The sequence below is a fragment of the Austrofundulus limnaeus genome, unplaced genomic scaffold (assembly GCF_001266775.1).
Source record: "Austrofundulus limnaeus strain Quisiro unplaced genomic scaffold, Austrofundulus_limnaeus-1.0 Scaffold155, whole genome shotgun sequence".
Classification (NCBI taxonomy): domain Eukaryota; kingdom Metazoa; phylum Chordata; class Actinopteri; order Cyprinodontiformes; family Rivulidae; genus Austrofundulus; species Austrofundulus limnaeus.
In genome coordinates, this window is record NW_013952557.1 from 817,540 (window position 1) to 831,821 (window position 14,282).

At 44.1% G+C, this 14,282-nt stretch overlaps 1 protein-coding gene across 4 annotated transcripts in view; it reads right to left on the reverse strand.

Annotated features, from left to right (window-relative positions):
- Positions 1-14,282, reverse strand: part of reln (reelin) — a 142,735-nt gene that overhangs the window by 18,546 nt on the left and 109,907 nt on the right. For all 4 annotated transcript variants that reach the window (XM_014016796.1, XM_014016797.1, XM_014016795.1 and 1 more), the window contains exons 25-47: positions 13,314-13,519; positions 13,026-13,197; positions 12,615-12,821; positions 11,458-11,693; positions 11,200-11,357; positions 10,906-11,113; positions 10,739-10,815; positions 10,351-10,509; positions 10,056-10,250; positions 8,928-9,201; positions 8,699-8,839; positions 8,423-8,600; positions 8,249-8,333; positions 7,981-8,163; positions 7,692-7,860; positions 7,464-7,569; positions 7,146-7,372; positions 6,823-7,046; positions 6,021-6,171; positions 5,683-5,941; positions 5,341-5,590; positions 4,586-4,754; positions 4,254-4,394 (exon numbers count right to left, since the gene is read on the reverse strand). In XM_014016796.1, coding sequence (XP_013872250.1) covers positions 4,254-4,394; positions 4,586-4,754; positions 5,341-5,590; positions 5,683-5,941; positions 6,021-6,171; positions 6,823-7,046; positions 7,146-7,372; positions 7,464-7,569; positions 7,692-7,860; positions 7,981-8,163; positions 8,249-8,333; positions 8,423-8,600; positions 8,699-8,839; positions 8,928-9,201; positions 10,056-10,250; positions 10,351-10,509; positions 10,739-10,815; positions 10,906-11,113; positions 11,200-11,357; positions 11,458-11,693; positions 12,615-12,821; positions 13,026-13,197; positions 13,314-13,519 — 4,175 coding nt within the window. The remainder of the gene's footprint in view (positions 1-4,253; positions 4,395-4,585; positions 4,755-5,340; positions 5,591-5,682; positions 5,942-6,020; positions 6,172-6,822; positions 7,047-7,145; positions 7,373-7,463; positions 7,570-7,691; positions 7,861-7,980; positions 8,164-8,248; positions 8,334-8,422; positions 8,601-8,698; positions 8,840-8,927; positions 9,202-10,055; positions 10,251-10,350; positions 10,510-10,738; positions 10,816-10,905; positions 11,114-11,199; positions 11,358-11,457; positions 11,694-12,614; positions 12,822-13,025; positions 13,198-13,313; positions 13,520-14,282) is intronic.

Sequence of the window (14,282 nt, forward strand, 5' to 3'; positions counted from 1 at the left end):
GCCAAAGACATGGAAATTATATATGCTATTTAAAAGCATTACTTCCCATACATCACATTTATAATTTTTCACTCCAAACAAAATATATTTATGCTTACAAAAACATATTTATTCTTAGGAACCCAGGGATTACACAATAAACAGTTTTAAAATTACTTTATTGATGCTTCTTTAATGAAAAATCTACAACAAACAAAAGAAAAAGACAAAGAAGCAGCCGAACTAGCAATCCTCAGCAACTTTTTAAAGAATCAGCCAAACTAGCAAGCCTCAACAAGTTTTTAATTTTTACACCATGAGCCAAAGTTCTGTTTGAAGAAATCAGATCCCCAGCAATCGGCGGTTCCACTAGTGGACAGCATTGTACATATTTGTACATAAATTGTAGCCAGCTAGAAAATGTCAAATTGAACCTGTCGTTTAAAATTAGCTTCCACTGATAATTCTACTGCACAAGTGCTTTTGTAGTTGCGGACCTAAATATTTTCACAAGTGCTTTAGAAATTATGGAGCTAATTTTTGAATTAGCACTGCCCACCACTGTTGAAATCAGTATGGCTGGTACCTGTGGTGGCAGTTTCAAGTGCAGTTCAGACACCAGCCGCAACTGCAAGTTTGATGTCTTGCGTTAGCAATGTTAGCCTGGTCAGGCACAGCCCGAAGAGGAGACATGGGTCCCCCTTCCCATGGGCTCACCACCGGTGAGAGGGGCCAAAGGGGTCGGGTGCATTGTGTGTTGAGTAGTGGTCGAAGGCGAGGACCTTGGCGGTCCAATCCTTGGCTATAGAAGCTGGCTCTAGGGATGCGGAATGTCACCTCTCTGGTGGGGAAGGGGCCTGAGCTGGTGTGTGACGTTGAGAGGTTCTGACTAGATATAGTGGGACTCACCTAGACGCACCACTCTGGAACCAATCTCCTCAAGAAAGGTTGGACACTCTTCCACTCTAGATTTGCCCATGCTGAGAGGCACCGGGCAGGAGTGGGCATACTTATTGCCCCCATCTTGGTGCCTGTACGTTGGGGTTTACCCCGGTGAATGAGAGGGCAGCCTCCCTCTGCCTACGGGTTGGGGGACGGGTCCTGACTGTTGTTTGTGCCCATGAGCCTAACAGCAGTTCAGATTACCCACCCTTTTTGGAGTCCTCGGAAGGGGTGCTGGAGAGCACTCCTAACGGGGACTCCCTCGTTCTGCTGGGGGACATCAGCACTCACGTGGGTAATGACAGTGAGACCTGGATGGATGTGGCTGGGAGAAACGGCACCCCCGATCTGAACTTGAGTGATGTTTTATTATTGGACTTCTGTGCTCTTAATGGATTGTCCATAACAAACACCATGTTCAAGCATAAGGGTGTTCATATGTGCTCTTGGCACCAGGACACCCTAGGCTGCAGTTTGATGATCGACTTTGTTGTTGTTTCATCTGATCTGTGGCCGCATGTCTTGGACACTCGGGTGAAGAGAGGGGCGGAGCTGTCAACTGACCACTACCTGGTGGTGAGTTGGCTCCATTGGTGGGGGAGGATGCTGGTCAGACCTGGCAGACACAAATGTATAGTGAAAGTCTGCTGGGAATGTCTGTCAGAGTCTCCCGTCAGACAGAGCTTCAACTCACACCTCCGGGAGAACTTTGAACATGTTCTGGGGGAGGTGGGGGACATTGAGTCCGAGTGGGCCATGTTCCTCCATTGTCGAGGCGGCTCACCTGAGCTGTGGCTGTAAGGTTGTTGGTGCCTGCCGTGGCAGCAACCCACAAACCTGCTGGTGGATACCAGCGGTGAGGGATGCTGTCAGACTGAAGAAGGAGTCCTATCGGGTCTTTTTGGCCTGTGGGACTCCGGAAGCAGCTGATAGGTATCGGCAGTCCAAACGGATTGTGGCTCGGGTGGTCGCAGAGGCAAAAACTCGGGCATGTAAGGAGTTCGGAGAGGCCATGGAAAAAGACTTCCGTATGGCTTCAAGGCTATTCTGGTCCACCATCCAGTGTCTCGGGGGGGGGGGGGTGGTTTGCCACCAACACTATTTATGGTGGGGATGGTGTGCTGCTGACCTCAACTTGGGACGTTGTGGGTCAGTGGACGGAATACTTCGAAGACCTCCTCAATCCTACTGACACGTCTTCCCATGAGGAAGGAAAGCCTGAGGACCCTGGGTTGGACTTTCCAGTCTCTGGTGTTGAGGTCACTGAGATGGTTACAAAGCTCCTTGGTGGCAAGGCACCGGGGGTGGATGAGATTCGCCCGGAGTTCCTTAAGGCTCTGGATGTTGTGGGGTTGTGTTGGTTGAGGCGACTCTACAATATCACATGGACATCAGGGGCAGTTCCCCTAGAATGGCAGATCGGGGTGGTGGTCCCCCTATTTAAAAAGGTGGACAGCAGAGTGTGTTCCAACCATAGGGGGATCACACTTCTGAGCCTCCCTGGTAAGGTCTATTCAGGGTTCCTGGGGAGGAGGGTCCATCAGATAGTCGAATCTCGGATTCAGGAAGAGCAGTGTGGTTTTCATCCTGGTCGTGGAACAGCGGACCAGCTCTACACCCTCAGCAGGGTCCAGGAGGATGCCTGGGAGTTCACCCAACCATTCTACATGTGTTTTGTGGACTTGGAGAAGGCGTTCAAATGTGTCCCTCAGGGACTCCTGTGGGGGGTACTCCGGGAGTATGGGATACCAGGCCCGTTGATACGGGCTGTTAGGTCCCTGTACGACTGGTGCCAGAGCTTTGTCTGCATTGCCGGTAGTAAGTTGGACTCGTTTCCGGTGAGAGTTGGACTCCACCAAGGTTGCCCTTTGTCACCGATTCTGTTCATAACTTTTATGGACAGAATTTCTAGGCGCAGGTGTTGAGGGGATCCATTTTGGTGACATTAGAATCACACCTCTGCTTTTTGTGGATGAAGTGGTCCTATTGGCCTCATCAGATCGTGATCTCCAGCTCTTACTGGAGCGGTTTGCAGCTTAGTGTGAAGCGGCCGGGATGAGGATCAGTGCCTCGAAATCCAAGACCATGATCTTGAGCCAGAAAACAGTAGGCTGCCTTCTCCAGGTCGGGGAGGAGGTCCTGCCCCAAGTGGAAGAGTTTAAGTAACTCGGGGTCTTGTTCATGAATGAGGGAAGAATGGAGCAGGAGATAGACAGGCGGATTGGTGCTGCATCTGCAGTGATGCGGGCGCTGTACCGGTCTGTCGCGGTGAAGCCAAAGGTTTACCGGTCAATTTCCTACCCTCGTCTATGGTCACGAGCTTTGGGTAGTGACCAAAAGAACGAGATTACGGATGCAAGCAGCCGATAAGTTTCCTTTGCAGGGTGTCTGGGCTCTCCCTTAGAGATAGGGTGAGAAGCTCAGTCATCCGGGAGGTACTCAGAGTAGAGCCGCTGCTCCTCCACATCAAGAGGAGCCCGTTGAGGTGGTTCGGGTATCTAGTTAGGATGCCTCCTGGACAACTCCCTGGTGAGGTGTTCCGGGCATGTCCCAGAGCAAGACCCAGGAGACCACGTTTCTTGGCTGGCCTGGGAACACCTTGGGATTCCCCCGGATGAGCTGGCCCAAGTGGCTGGGGAGAGGGAAGTCTTGGTTTCTCTGCTTAGGCTGCTGCCCCCGCGACCCAACCCCGAACAAACAGAAGAAAACGGACGGACGGACGTTAGCAGTGTTAGCAGCATTAGCAGCATTAGCAGTGTTAGCAGCATTAACAGTGTTAGCAGCATTAGCAGTGTTAGCAGTGTTAGCAGCATTAGCAGCATTAGCAGTGTTAGTGGTTGCATTTGTCTCAGGATGATGATGTCGCACGCCAATATGCACCAACGACAAAGGCTGTGTTCCATTCCAAAAAAACTAATTTTAAACTTCATCATTTACCCACAAGATTTGCGATTTAACTTTTACATTTAGATTTATGTATTTAGATTTAGAATTCAAGATTTAAACTTAACATTTATCATTTTGATATGATACTTAGTGAAAAATAAGCAAAATGTAAGAAAAGTAAGCTAAATAACAATAAAATATTATTGGGAATTTATACTCAGAAAGTGAGCTATATATATTGAGCTAAAAATTGAAAGTGTGTTAGTAATATTTTTTAGCATTTTAATTTATTTGACGCTTTATAACAGGCTGCTTAACATGACTGCTAAGCCCTCTAAACATCTTGCTAAGAAAAAAAATTATGTGTACATTTATACTTTACGGTTAAAATCTGTCAGCTGACATTTCAGACAGTTACAACATTTTATTAACTTTTTGTTACTTACACACATGAGCTCTGTTGGCAGCGTCCATGTCCAGAACACATGTCGGGGCAGCCATCTCCGATGTAGAGGTTATCCAGAGCCCAGGTCTGCTGCTTGTCAAACGGAGCCTGCTGGAACCAGCGAAACCTCGTGGCAGGAGATCTATGCACATAATTCCAAGATAAACTTCATAGCTAAAACAGGACAATGAATTAAACAGGAAAACTCATACAAGCTTATCCAGATTTATGAATTGTTCCAGTCTATAATAATCAGTTTACATTATGTCTAAACACTGCAACCAGATATCAACTACAGTTAATATTTTAGAGAAAGAACAGGACATTGCTGACCTGGCATATGATGGGACGGGCAGAGTGACACGGCCCCACTTGTTGTAGGTGTCTGAAACAAGAATTCGCTGCAGAGTGTAAGAAGAGCAGTCAGGACTTGTTGGCAGGCAGTCTCTGACCACAGGCTGCCAGGTCAAACCCAGATCCAGCGAATACTCCAACTCCACAGCTGCACAGAAACAGGCAGATGTCTTAAAACATTGTCCAACATCTGGGCTTCATTATTACATCTTACCGATGGCTGTTTAAAGATGTTCACTTAATTCTACAATGCATCTACCACCAGTAATGTTCTGTGGAATCACATTAAGTGTTATGATTCGTGTCTGTGTTAATGTTTTATTTTAGTTTTCTGACTTGTCATCTGTTTTCTTTCTCCTGCCTGCCTGTGCTCCAGCCCTGCCCACTCACACCTGATCCTCATGTTTCTCCCCCAGGTGTTTCCTGTTTGTACTCATTAGTTTCTCCTTTATATTCTGTTCTCTGTCTTCAGTCTTTGTCAGATCTTTGTTCTCTGTTGTGTTGTTCCTGTTCATGTCATTGTCTCAAGCTAAACCTTAGTATCTTGTTTGCTGCCACTCCAGCTTTTTGATTTTGTTTAATAAAGCCCTTTTGCACCATTTTTTTTGCCAAGATCATTTCAGTTCTGCACTTGGGGTTCTAACCAACCTAGCCCTTCATAACATTAAGTTTTCATAATAAAGTGAACACATTTTAAAAAATAGTACATTCATTTTTTTTTCTATTTGACTCACAATAGCAGGAGTTTGTGACAGAGCAGGATGCAGAAAATTCAAACTGAATAAATGCATCTTGACCCAAACTGATGTCAGTGGTAACAGCGTAGCGTGTATTGGACTTTTCTATGAAAGCAAAAGCGGGTCCATCAGAACCACAAACAGGCATCCGAGTCCCTCCAGGGTGGAGGAGCCACGAGCGGCCATCAATGGAGGAGAAATCATCTTCCAGTGGTCCCCAGCCGCTGGCACTGCCACCCACAACCACCTATGAAACAGGACAAATACTTGATTTAATGGAATGTGTCACCGGGGTGAAAAAAGGCCTGTTAGTGGATGAAAATTCATTTAATGATGCACCTGATCGATGACCCATGGGCTGTAAAAGTGTCCATTTTCGGAGGGCTGCCACCAGCGTAGGCGAGTGGACGGAGTGCGGGCGCGTAGTGGGATCTCCAGTGCCACCAGACGAGCCTGATTACTGTTGTTACTGAAGAGAAACTCCTGCAGGAGACCCCAGGTGAGACCTCCATCCACAGAGAACTGCAACAGAACAGGCTGGGAGCGAGGGTCTGGGGCCGCCTTACCACAGCCGAGACGCAGGAAGAACTGAACAAACCTGCAGAGACAAACGATTCAACAGTGTCTATAACAAAAGCAGTACTTGGTTTAAATGTGGGTTTATGTGGTGGGTATACCTGGCATTGGACAGGTCCATGTCGTTGGTGACCAACATGCGTAAACCATCTTCACTGAAAAACAGATGGTTTCCACTTGACATGATACCACATTTCCTGGATGGTTTACCTCCACTTATGAGAGTGAAGCGTTCAGCATCCACAACTCCACCTTAACAAAAAACAAAACAAAAACAAAACAAAACAAAACAAAACAAGATAAAATCATGGAGCTTTAAAATGTGTCATAAATACAGAGTAAAAGAACTAACAACAAAAACAGACCATACATGCCGTCATGACCTTCGATTTCTGTCTTGTTTTATTTGGTTCACTTAATTCACTTAATGCAATGCAAATTAAAATTAAGTGGCTTTATTGTATGTTCTATATTGTTCCAAAAGGGATTGCATATTCATAGTTTGGTTTTGGTTATATTCCTACAGAAAAGCATCAATAAGAAGGCCATCAGTTTTAGTCAATCACAGTTTTAAAATACCACCTGCCTGCCTCTTTCCTTATTGCGGTGCATTGATTCATTCATCTCAGAACCATGGATCATCACAGAAAACATAACAATAACACAATAATTTGGAGAGCAGACAAGTATGAAATAAGGTAGGTATAATTTAAAATGTGCTGGACCAAAATCCTTACAGCAACAATCAAATTATTAATAAGAATTTTAATGTAGGCCTTGCAACACCATCTCCACAATGTTAAATTTACTAGCCTTCAAGTAGTTTAATATCTGCATTGACTTGTTCCCCATCGATCGATCCAATACTTTCATCAAGCAAAAAACAAACAGACTCCTATGTACCTTCAAAGTCCTCCTTGAGGAAGTCAGGATTAGGGGTGTCAGGCAAAGAGCAGTCAGGTCCAGAGTAGCCAGGGTCACATACACAGTGGGAGCCTCCCACGCAGGCTCCATGACCATTACACATGTCCTGACACTGGGGGCCGATGTACACATTATCTAGTGCCCATGTTGGAGGATTGGAACCAGCTGAGAAGAAACCTTGATACCAGCGGAACCTTATTGATCTGTGTTTAAGAAAAAAAAAAGCTTAAATGGAAGAAAAACATACAGTAGATATAGTTGTTGTTTCTCTGTATATCAGTTGTACAAGATGTGACCCTTACCCACACAGGCGAAGCTTTCCAAAGTGAATAACCTCCCTCCTCCAGCCCTGCGTGGTACCAGGGAAATAGACGCTGGCAGGGTGAAGTTCTGTGGAGCAAAGTGAAGAGGGCTGAGGACCACCAGCACACAGGGGTACCAGAAGGTGCCACGTGGCGCCGAAGTCCCGTGAAAACTCGAGTCGCACTGGGTGGGCAGAGGAGCTTTCAGCTGTGCAGCCAACATTGAGCTTAAGACACACATGTACACAAGAGAAATGGAATTAAAGCCAGTCCTTATGTGTTGAATAAGAATGTCGCTCTGAAATGAGCTCCGTGTACCTCAAACTGAACGATAGTGTTCTCATTCACATCAACATCCCTGGTGGTGATGGAGTGCTCCCCAAGCTCACTGGAGACAAACACCATCGCTGACTCATCCTCCTCTCTGCATCAGTCACACACACAAAAAGGTTAAAATGTTTCTTTGTTTACAGGTTTTATCCTCCAATGAATTTATATATTGTACAAAAACAGAAACAGTCAGAAACTGCTTTTTTTCCTTCTTACAAGCCAATCTTCTGGTAGGGGCAGTAGAGTCCAGTGTTTCCACCAGGATAAAAGAGCCAGTTTGGCTCATTGGGACCTTTTTCAAAGGTGTCAATCACGACAGGTGGTTTGTGTAAAGCGCTTCCATCAATGATGAGATCATCTATCACCCACACCTCCTCCTTTTTACCTGGTGCATCAAATATTGTTGAAATAATTACATGCAAATCATGATACCTGGTCTAAGATAGCTGAGACTGCAGGAAAAAGAAAACATTCAAGCACGTTTTCTCCCAAAGGGTCCACTCACCGCTGTTGTAAGGCTGCCAGAGTCTAAAACGGGTGGCGTTGGTCTGAGCGCTGGCTGGCAGCGGCAGGTGGAGAAACAGAGTGTCTGTGGAAGCTGGGAAGTAAAACTCATCCAACAGCAGCCAGCTGATTCCTCCATTCACAGAGTACTGCAACAGCACCGAGTGGGAGCGCTCAGGGACACCTAGAAACAGAATGAACTCTCACACAAAAACCAGAGGAGAACACTACAACAGACAGCTAAACTATAGAGGATTATAATGAAATACCTTTTGTGATGAATTTAAAAGAGAACTGGATATAGAGAGTGTTTGTGCAGTCCAGATCCCTGGACACAATCATTCGCAGCCCGTCCTGCAAATAGAGGCAACAAGAATAAACGACTCCTTGTGTGTAAGTTCTGTTTTGAATGGTGGGCCTCTGCATGTGTTTAGGACCCCTACCCCTTTGAAAATAAGAGCAGCGCCAGATTTGAGAGGTTCACCACTCAGAGTTCCTCTCTCTGCACCATACACCTCCGGCCAGGTCTCCTGCTGTAAGTTTTCATTAAAGTCTTCTCTCAGTACTGATGGCAGTGGAGCTAGAGGTACACAATGTGCCCCTCCATAGCCCTTATCACACCTGTATAATATGAAGACAAATGCCCAGGTAAAAAAAACAAGAGCACAAACAACATAATAATGTAAAACTGAGGCTTAAATGTAAGCATTTTTACATACACACAGCGTCCGTTGTCACACAGACCATGTCCAGAGCACATCCATGGGCAACCAGGAGCAAGTAACACATTATCTAGAGCCCAACCTTCTGCTCCGGGGGTGAAGTGTGTCTGGATCCAACGGAATCGAGTTCTTGGAGAACTAAAGGGTTTAACATCACATAATTGATTAAAAAATTGTATACATTTCTAAAGATTTATTTACCAATTCTATGAACAAGAGGACATACTTAGCAGCACTGGGCAGGTAGACGGTGATCCTCCTCCAGTGTTTGTACTGAGTTGATGTGTAGGTGGAGCTCTGGGTGTAGCCGGCACAGCCGATGGCTGGAGGCACGCACTCCGGGGTGATGAGAGACCAGTGATGGCCGCAGTCCGTAGAGTACTCCAGTCGTACCCCGTGTGAGAAGGAAGTGGACTTACTGCAGCCCATACTCAGCTCAAACTGCAGGAATGATGAACCGGTCACCTCAAAATCCCAGCTTTCTGCATACCTTGGCTTCTCTGCAAACAAAATCACACACATTTCAGATTGATTGTTTTTTTTTTTGTACATTGTCCTGAGATGACTTTTGTTGTGACTTAGCACTCTATAAATAAACTGAATTGAATTGTATTAGAAACTCAAACTTTTTCTCTTCATGCTGCATAATGTATTTTCAAACACACATACCCTTCAAAGTAAGAGCTCCTGCTGAGTTCTGCGTCTAATAAACGTGTTGCAGTGTGAACCACTGAGTCTGACAGTCTGCGTTTCATATGTTTACACACAGGAGTCCTCTTGTTTACAGATGTGCTGCCAAATTGCTCATGCTGTGCACTCTTAATGAATGGCCCCTTTGTGGTGTACTATTAGCACAAAGCTAATCCACTCACAGCTTGATGGGAGCATAAATAATAGGCAGGATGTTCACTCAGGTTTGCTCTCATTAATATTGCAGGGTTCATGGCTGCACAGTAAATTGGAGAGTCAGTTTCAGCTTGTGGTTAATGCTGTGGTGCTGTGATATTCCTGTACAGCCACTTGTGTGGTTTGAGCGTGACTATAAAGTACACATCCAGGATATATTACATATGCCTGAGCATATGTACGCGTCATAGGCAGCACAGTCACGTTACCTCAGAGTTTCGTTATTTGCATAACACTGGTAAAGAATGCAAGCTGTCAAAAGTTTTATTTTTAAATTATTAAGCCCTTCTTATAATCAGCTTTTAAAAGTCTGCTGTTTATTAGGTACAAGGTACAACATGAAGACAGATTGTTTGGGACATAGACTTTGTTTAAAAATCTTCTTCTGATTGTATGACCAATGAGCAACCCTCAAGTTACAGCTGCTTCACACAGAAAGCTCACTCACTATCAATGGCCTCGGAGTTGAAAGTAAGCGCTGTGTCCAGAGACAAACAGTCCACAGTCACCTCCCCACCCTGAATACGGTACCAGTTGTGTCTTAGTGGGGTTGTGCCATCGAATTTGTCATGGAAGCCCGTTCTGGAGCTGTCATTCATACCAATCAGGACATCATCCAGAGCCCACTGGGCAGAGTGTTTCCCTTCAGGATAAAGTAGAGAAAAGAAAAAAAAATCAGCTCAAACTGATGCATAATGGTAAAAGGTTTTTACTGTAACGTGATTCTGGTGGTAGGTACCAACCTTGCTGTGGCTGCCACCACCTAAACACGGTGTAGGAGGTTTTTGCTGGAGGTGGCAGCTCTATGGTCACCACCTGAGGTTCCAAGAAGGAACTAAAGTCTAGTTCCCTCAGAAACTGCCACTGGACACCATTGTTTGTTGAAAATTGGACAAGGACACCTGAAAACACACACAAAAAATGTATGTTTTGTACAATAATGACATTCTTGACATTCTTTATATAAAAGTTAGAGCACTGTTAAAAAGTCTTCAATACAAGCAGAAAAGAGAAATGAGAGTGATGCCATGGTTTTTAACTTAAAAAATAATGAACCAAACTGTTCTGTGATACCAACGTGGATTTATCATTTGGCTTGAACATGGCTTGGTCACCAAATTGCCAAATTACCTTCATTGCGTGAGCGAGGTCTGGTGCAGGTGGGTCCCAAACTCTTGCTGCCAATTCGGATGTAGAATTGAGCTAACCTGTGCACAGAGGGTTATAAAAGTTGACTTTCACATGGAACAATTTCCTACACGGTTTAAATATAATACATTTTAGAGTATTCCTCTCACCGGGTGTTGGTCGTGTCCAAAGGTACTGTTCGAGCTTCTCTTCGCCCAGGGCTACTGAAGTACAGAGCTTTGCCCTCACCAATGATGCCACAACCTCCTCCAATTTGTCCGCCGCTGATGCTCTGCCACAGTGGACTCAGCTTCCCTTCAAAACCCTCAGTCAGCTCCGTAGGACTGGCTACGGATGGGACACAACTATCCTGCTCCACTGTATAGCAAAAAGGTGGAATCATGGAGTAAAATGCCAACGTTCTCTTGCATTTTTTTCCCTTCCTTTGCTGTTCATTACACTACCTGTGTATCCCATATCACAGAAGCAGACCCCAGAGATACAATCACCATGCCCCCCACAGTGGTTTGGACAAGGCTCAGAGATGTAGACTCCATCCAAAGCAAATGGTGGAGCATCTCGGTACACACTGCTCTCCTGGAACCAGCGGAACCTGGTTTTACTGGTAAGAGAAAGGGGAAAGTATTTAAAAAAAACTCAGTTGTGATAGAAACCCTAATACATGTATTCAGGTCCAATTACATGTCTGTTACCAAAACTACCTGGCTGCAACATTACGAGGTATGACCACCGTGACTCTGGTCCAGTGTTCATAGTCCCCTGTGTTGTAGACAGTGGGTTCTCTAAGCTCACGGCCGCTGCCCTCACAGATCCCTGCCCCCGGGGTTCCTGGGTAACAGCCCTCTCTGACCAGGGCCCAGGTGCGACCAGCATCATGGGAGTACTGTAGCAGGACTGGGGCCGACATGCTGAACTCTGATTCACAGCCTATGTTCAGCTGGAAGAATGGAACATGTTATAAACCAATGTCATTTTTATTAAAAACAACATATTCAGAACTGTTTTATTGCATGCTTGTGAAGCATTCAACCTACTGAGAGTCATTTTTCTTCCATACGTTTTGTCACATATCTTGTTTTGCCATTTTTTGTGCTATTTCAACAATTTATGTATCAAAATGTTCAGCTCCTTCAGGATATTACAACTATGACTTTTTGTACTATAGTAATTCATACTATTTGAGTTATTTAGCTTTTTCTGCCTTTTTTTGCTCACTGAAAATAAACAGAGCTGTCTTGAACATTCTCAAAACCTTTGGAAATATACATAAATCTTTACTGTACTTTTTACTCTTTGTTCTGGTTCTGCTAACTGCTTTTCTTTGTACAAATTTCAGCTTCAGTAGGCTTCTATTTTTCTGATTTTAGATTTTTTATGGTAAATTTTTTTTGCTTTTTAGACATCCTATGATTCTTTCAGCTGCTTTCTGATAATTTTAGCTGTTTTTTGCATTTTAAGCTCCTTTTTTGCTAATTAGATTTTTTCAGCTAATTACATATTTCGTGACTTCAGCTTAAGTCAACAAATATGTGCACTTTCTGTTTCTTTATGGTTATTTTAGCTACATTTTAAAACCTAATTTTAGGCTAGTTTTAGCTTGTTTAGCTATTCAGCAGAGATCTTCCAGCATTAGGAATTCACTCTGCATAAAATGCAGAGTGAATATGGTCATGTACAGTATATATGTTGTGTATTTTTTGTTTTTTGTTTGTAATGTGTATAATTTTTTTGTTTTGTTTTTGTTTTAAATGAAATGAATAAAATTAACTAATTTTCACAGGAAATGCAAATTCCCTAGTTTAGATTACTGTTAATCTGCTTTTTACATTTTTTTTTTAATTTTGGAATTTTCACCTACCTTAAACTGAAGGGTGTAGCCAGGGCGAAGGGCCAGGTCCCTGGTAACAGCAACCCTATCCCCATCAGAACGTCCAAACACCATTGCAGAGGGTGTCGGTGCACAGAAACTGTCGTTGTTGTCCCTCTCCATGCCTTCATTTCCCAGCATCAACCAAACACTCATCTGGTTCAAAGGGTAGTCAAACGCTGGCTTCTCATAAAAATTCTGTATGGGTAAAAAACCTGAAGTTTATTGTTGTGTTTTGTGGTGATATTTATGAGTGTCAGCAGTGGTATGGATTACAACTATCCTATCTCAGTTTGGCTGACATTTTCTATTACAGCAAATGAAATAATGTCACTGAAAATCCAAAGCTACAACACATATCACAAGTTGCAGAGAAAGTACCTCTACAAACTGATTTCTGACCTGTGGTAGAGTTGGGCTGGCCATGGGAATGATGTGTTTCTCCCTTTCGGATAAAATTATGACATCATCAATCGCCCACTGGTCGTAGCCTTCTCCAGAGTGAAGAGGCTGCCACCAACGAAACCTTGTGGAGGGGGTTTTGGAGGCCAAGGGAAGCTCGTAATGAACAAAGCTGTAAGAAAAATCAGAGGAACACAATACAAATCAGATATTGTACCCATATGAAAAAAATGTTAATTTATATAATTTCCTATTAGAGAACTTATTTTTAATTATTTGTTTTGTTACCGAGGTTTGGTAAAGTCTGTGAAGTACATCTCGGCTATGAGACCCCAGCTGATACCGCCATCGTTGCTGTACTGCAGCAGAACTCCTTCCTCTCTGCTGTCAGCCTGGTTGCAGTCTGACCAGTCTCCTCCCACACGCAGGTAGAACTGAACAAACTCCGCCCACTCAGTGTCCAGGTCCCAGCTCACCAGTTGTCTCAGGCCAGCCTGATAAAATAATCATACGTGTCATGTCTGGGATAAACAACTAAAAGCTTTTGAATATCTTCTGTATCCTGTAGGAAGGATTGTTTTTATTTTTAAACACACAGAAACTCTTTGAAACAAACTCTGAAGGAGAATCTGTTCCCCTAAAAAGAGTGCAGTTGCAGCTGTTAGTATTTTTATTTAAATGCTGTGACAACAAATGTGCAGCTGCTTGAAAGGTTTTGCTCCTCCCAAAATCCAATTATTGCATGAAACTTTTGGGGAAATTGATTCAAAGTTCAGAGGAGAGTCAGTTTTGGCAGCAGACACTAGACAGTAATCAGACAACACTTACCTCAGACAAATTTGCACATTCCATGGAAAGGGTTTTAATAACATAAACTAGATACCGCATAGCGGTAACATAATGACCCCCGCACGCACAAATGCACCAGAACTCAGAAGTCTTTATTCCTAATAAATGCCATGCTATAGGTGCATTCCAAAATTGTAGTGGATTGGATAGGGGTCTTTATTTGGGGGGGGGGGGGCATTGGTTGACCTGATGGATAGCCCCTCATCAGAGCTAAACAAAAGAAATCTGAAGCTCTTATGTTTAATAGTTTTTGAGCAATAACCATTTTTGTATGTCCAGGCACCCATTTTTCAGAGAAATTGGGGGTCCGGGGGGTGGGTGGCACTGATTCGTGGGCCTGATGGATAGAGCTTCATCAGAGCTAAACAACAAAAGAAATCTGAAGCTTCTATGTTGAACAGTTTCTGA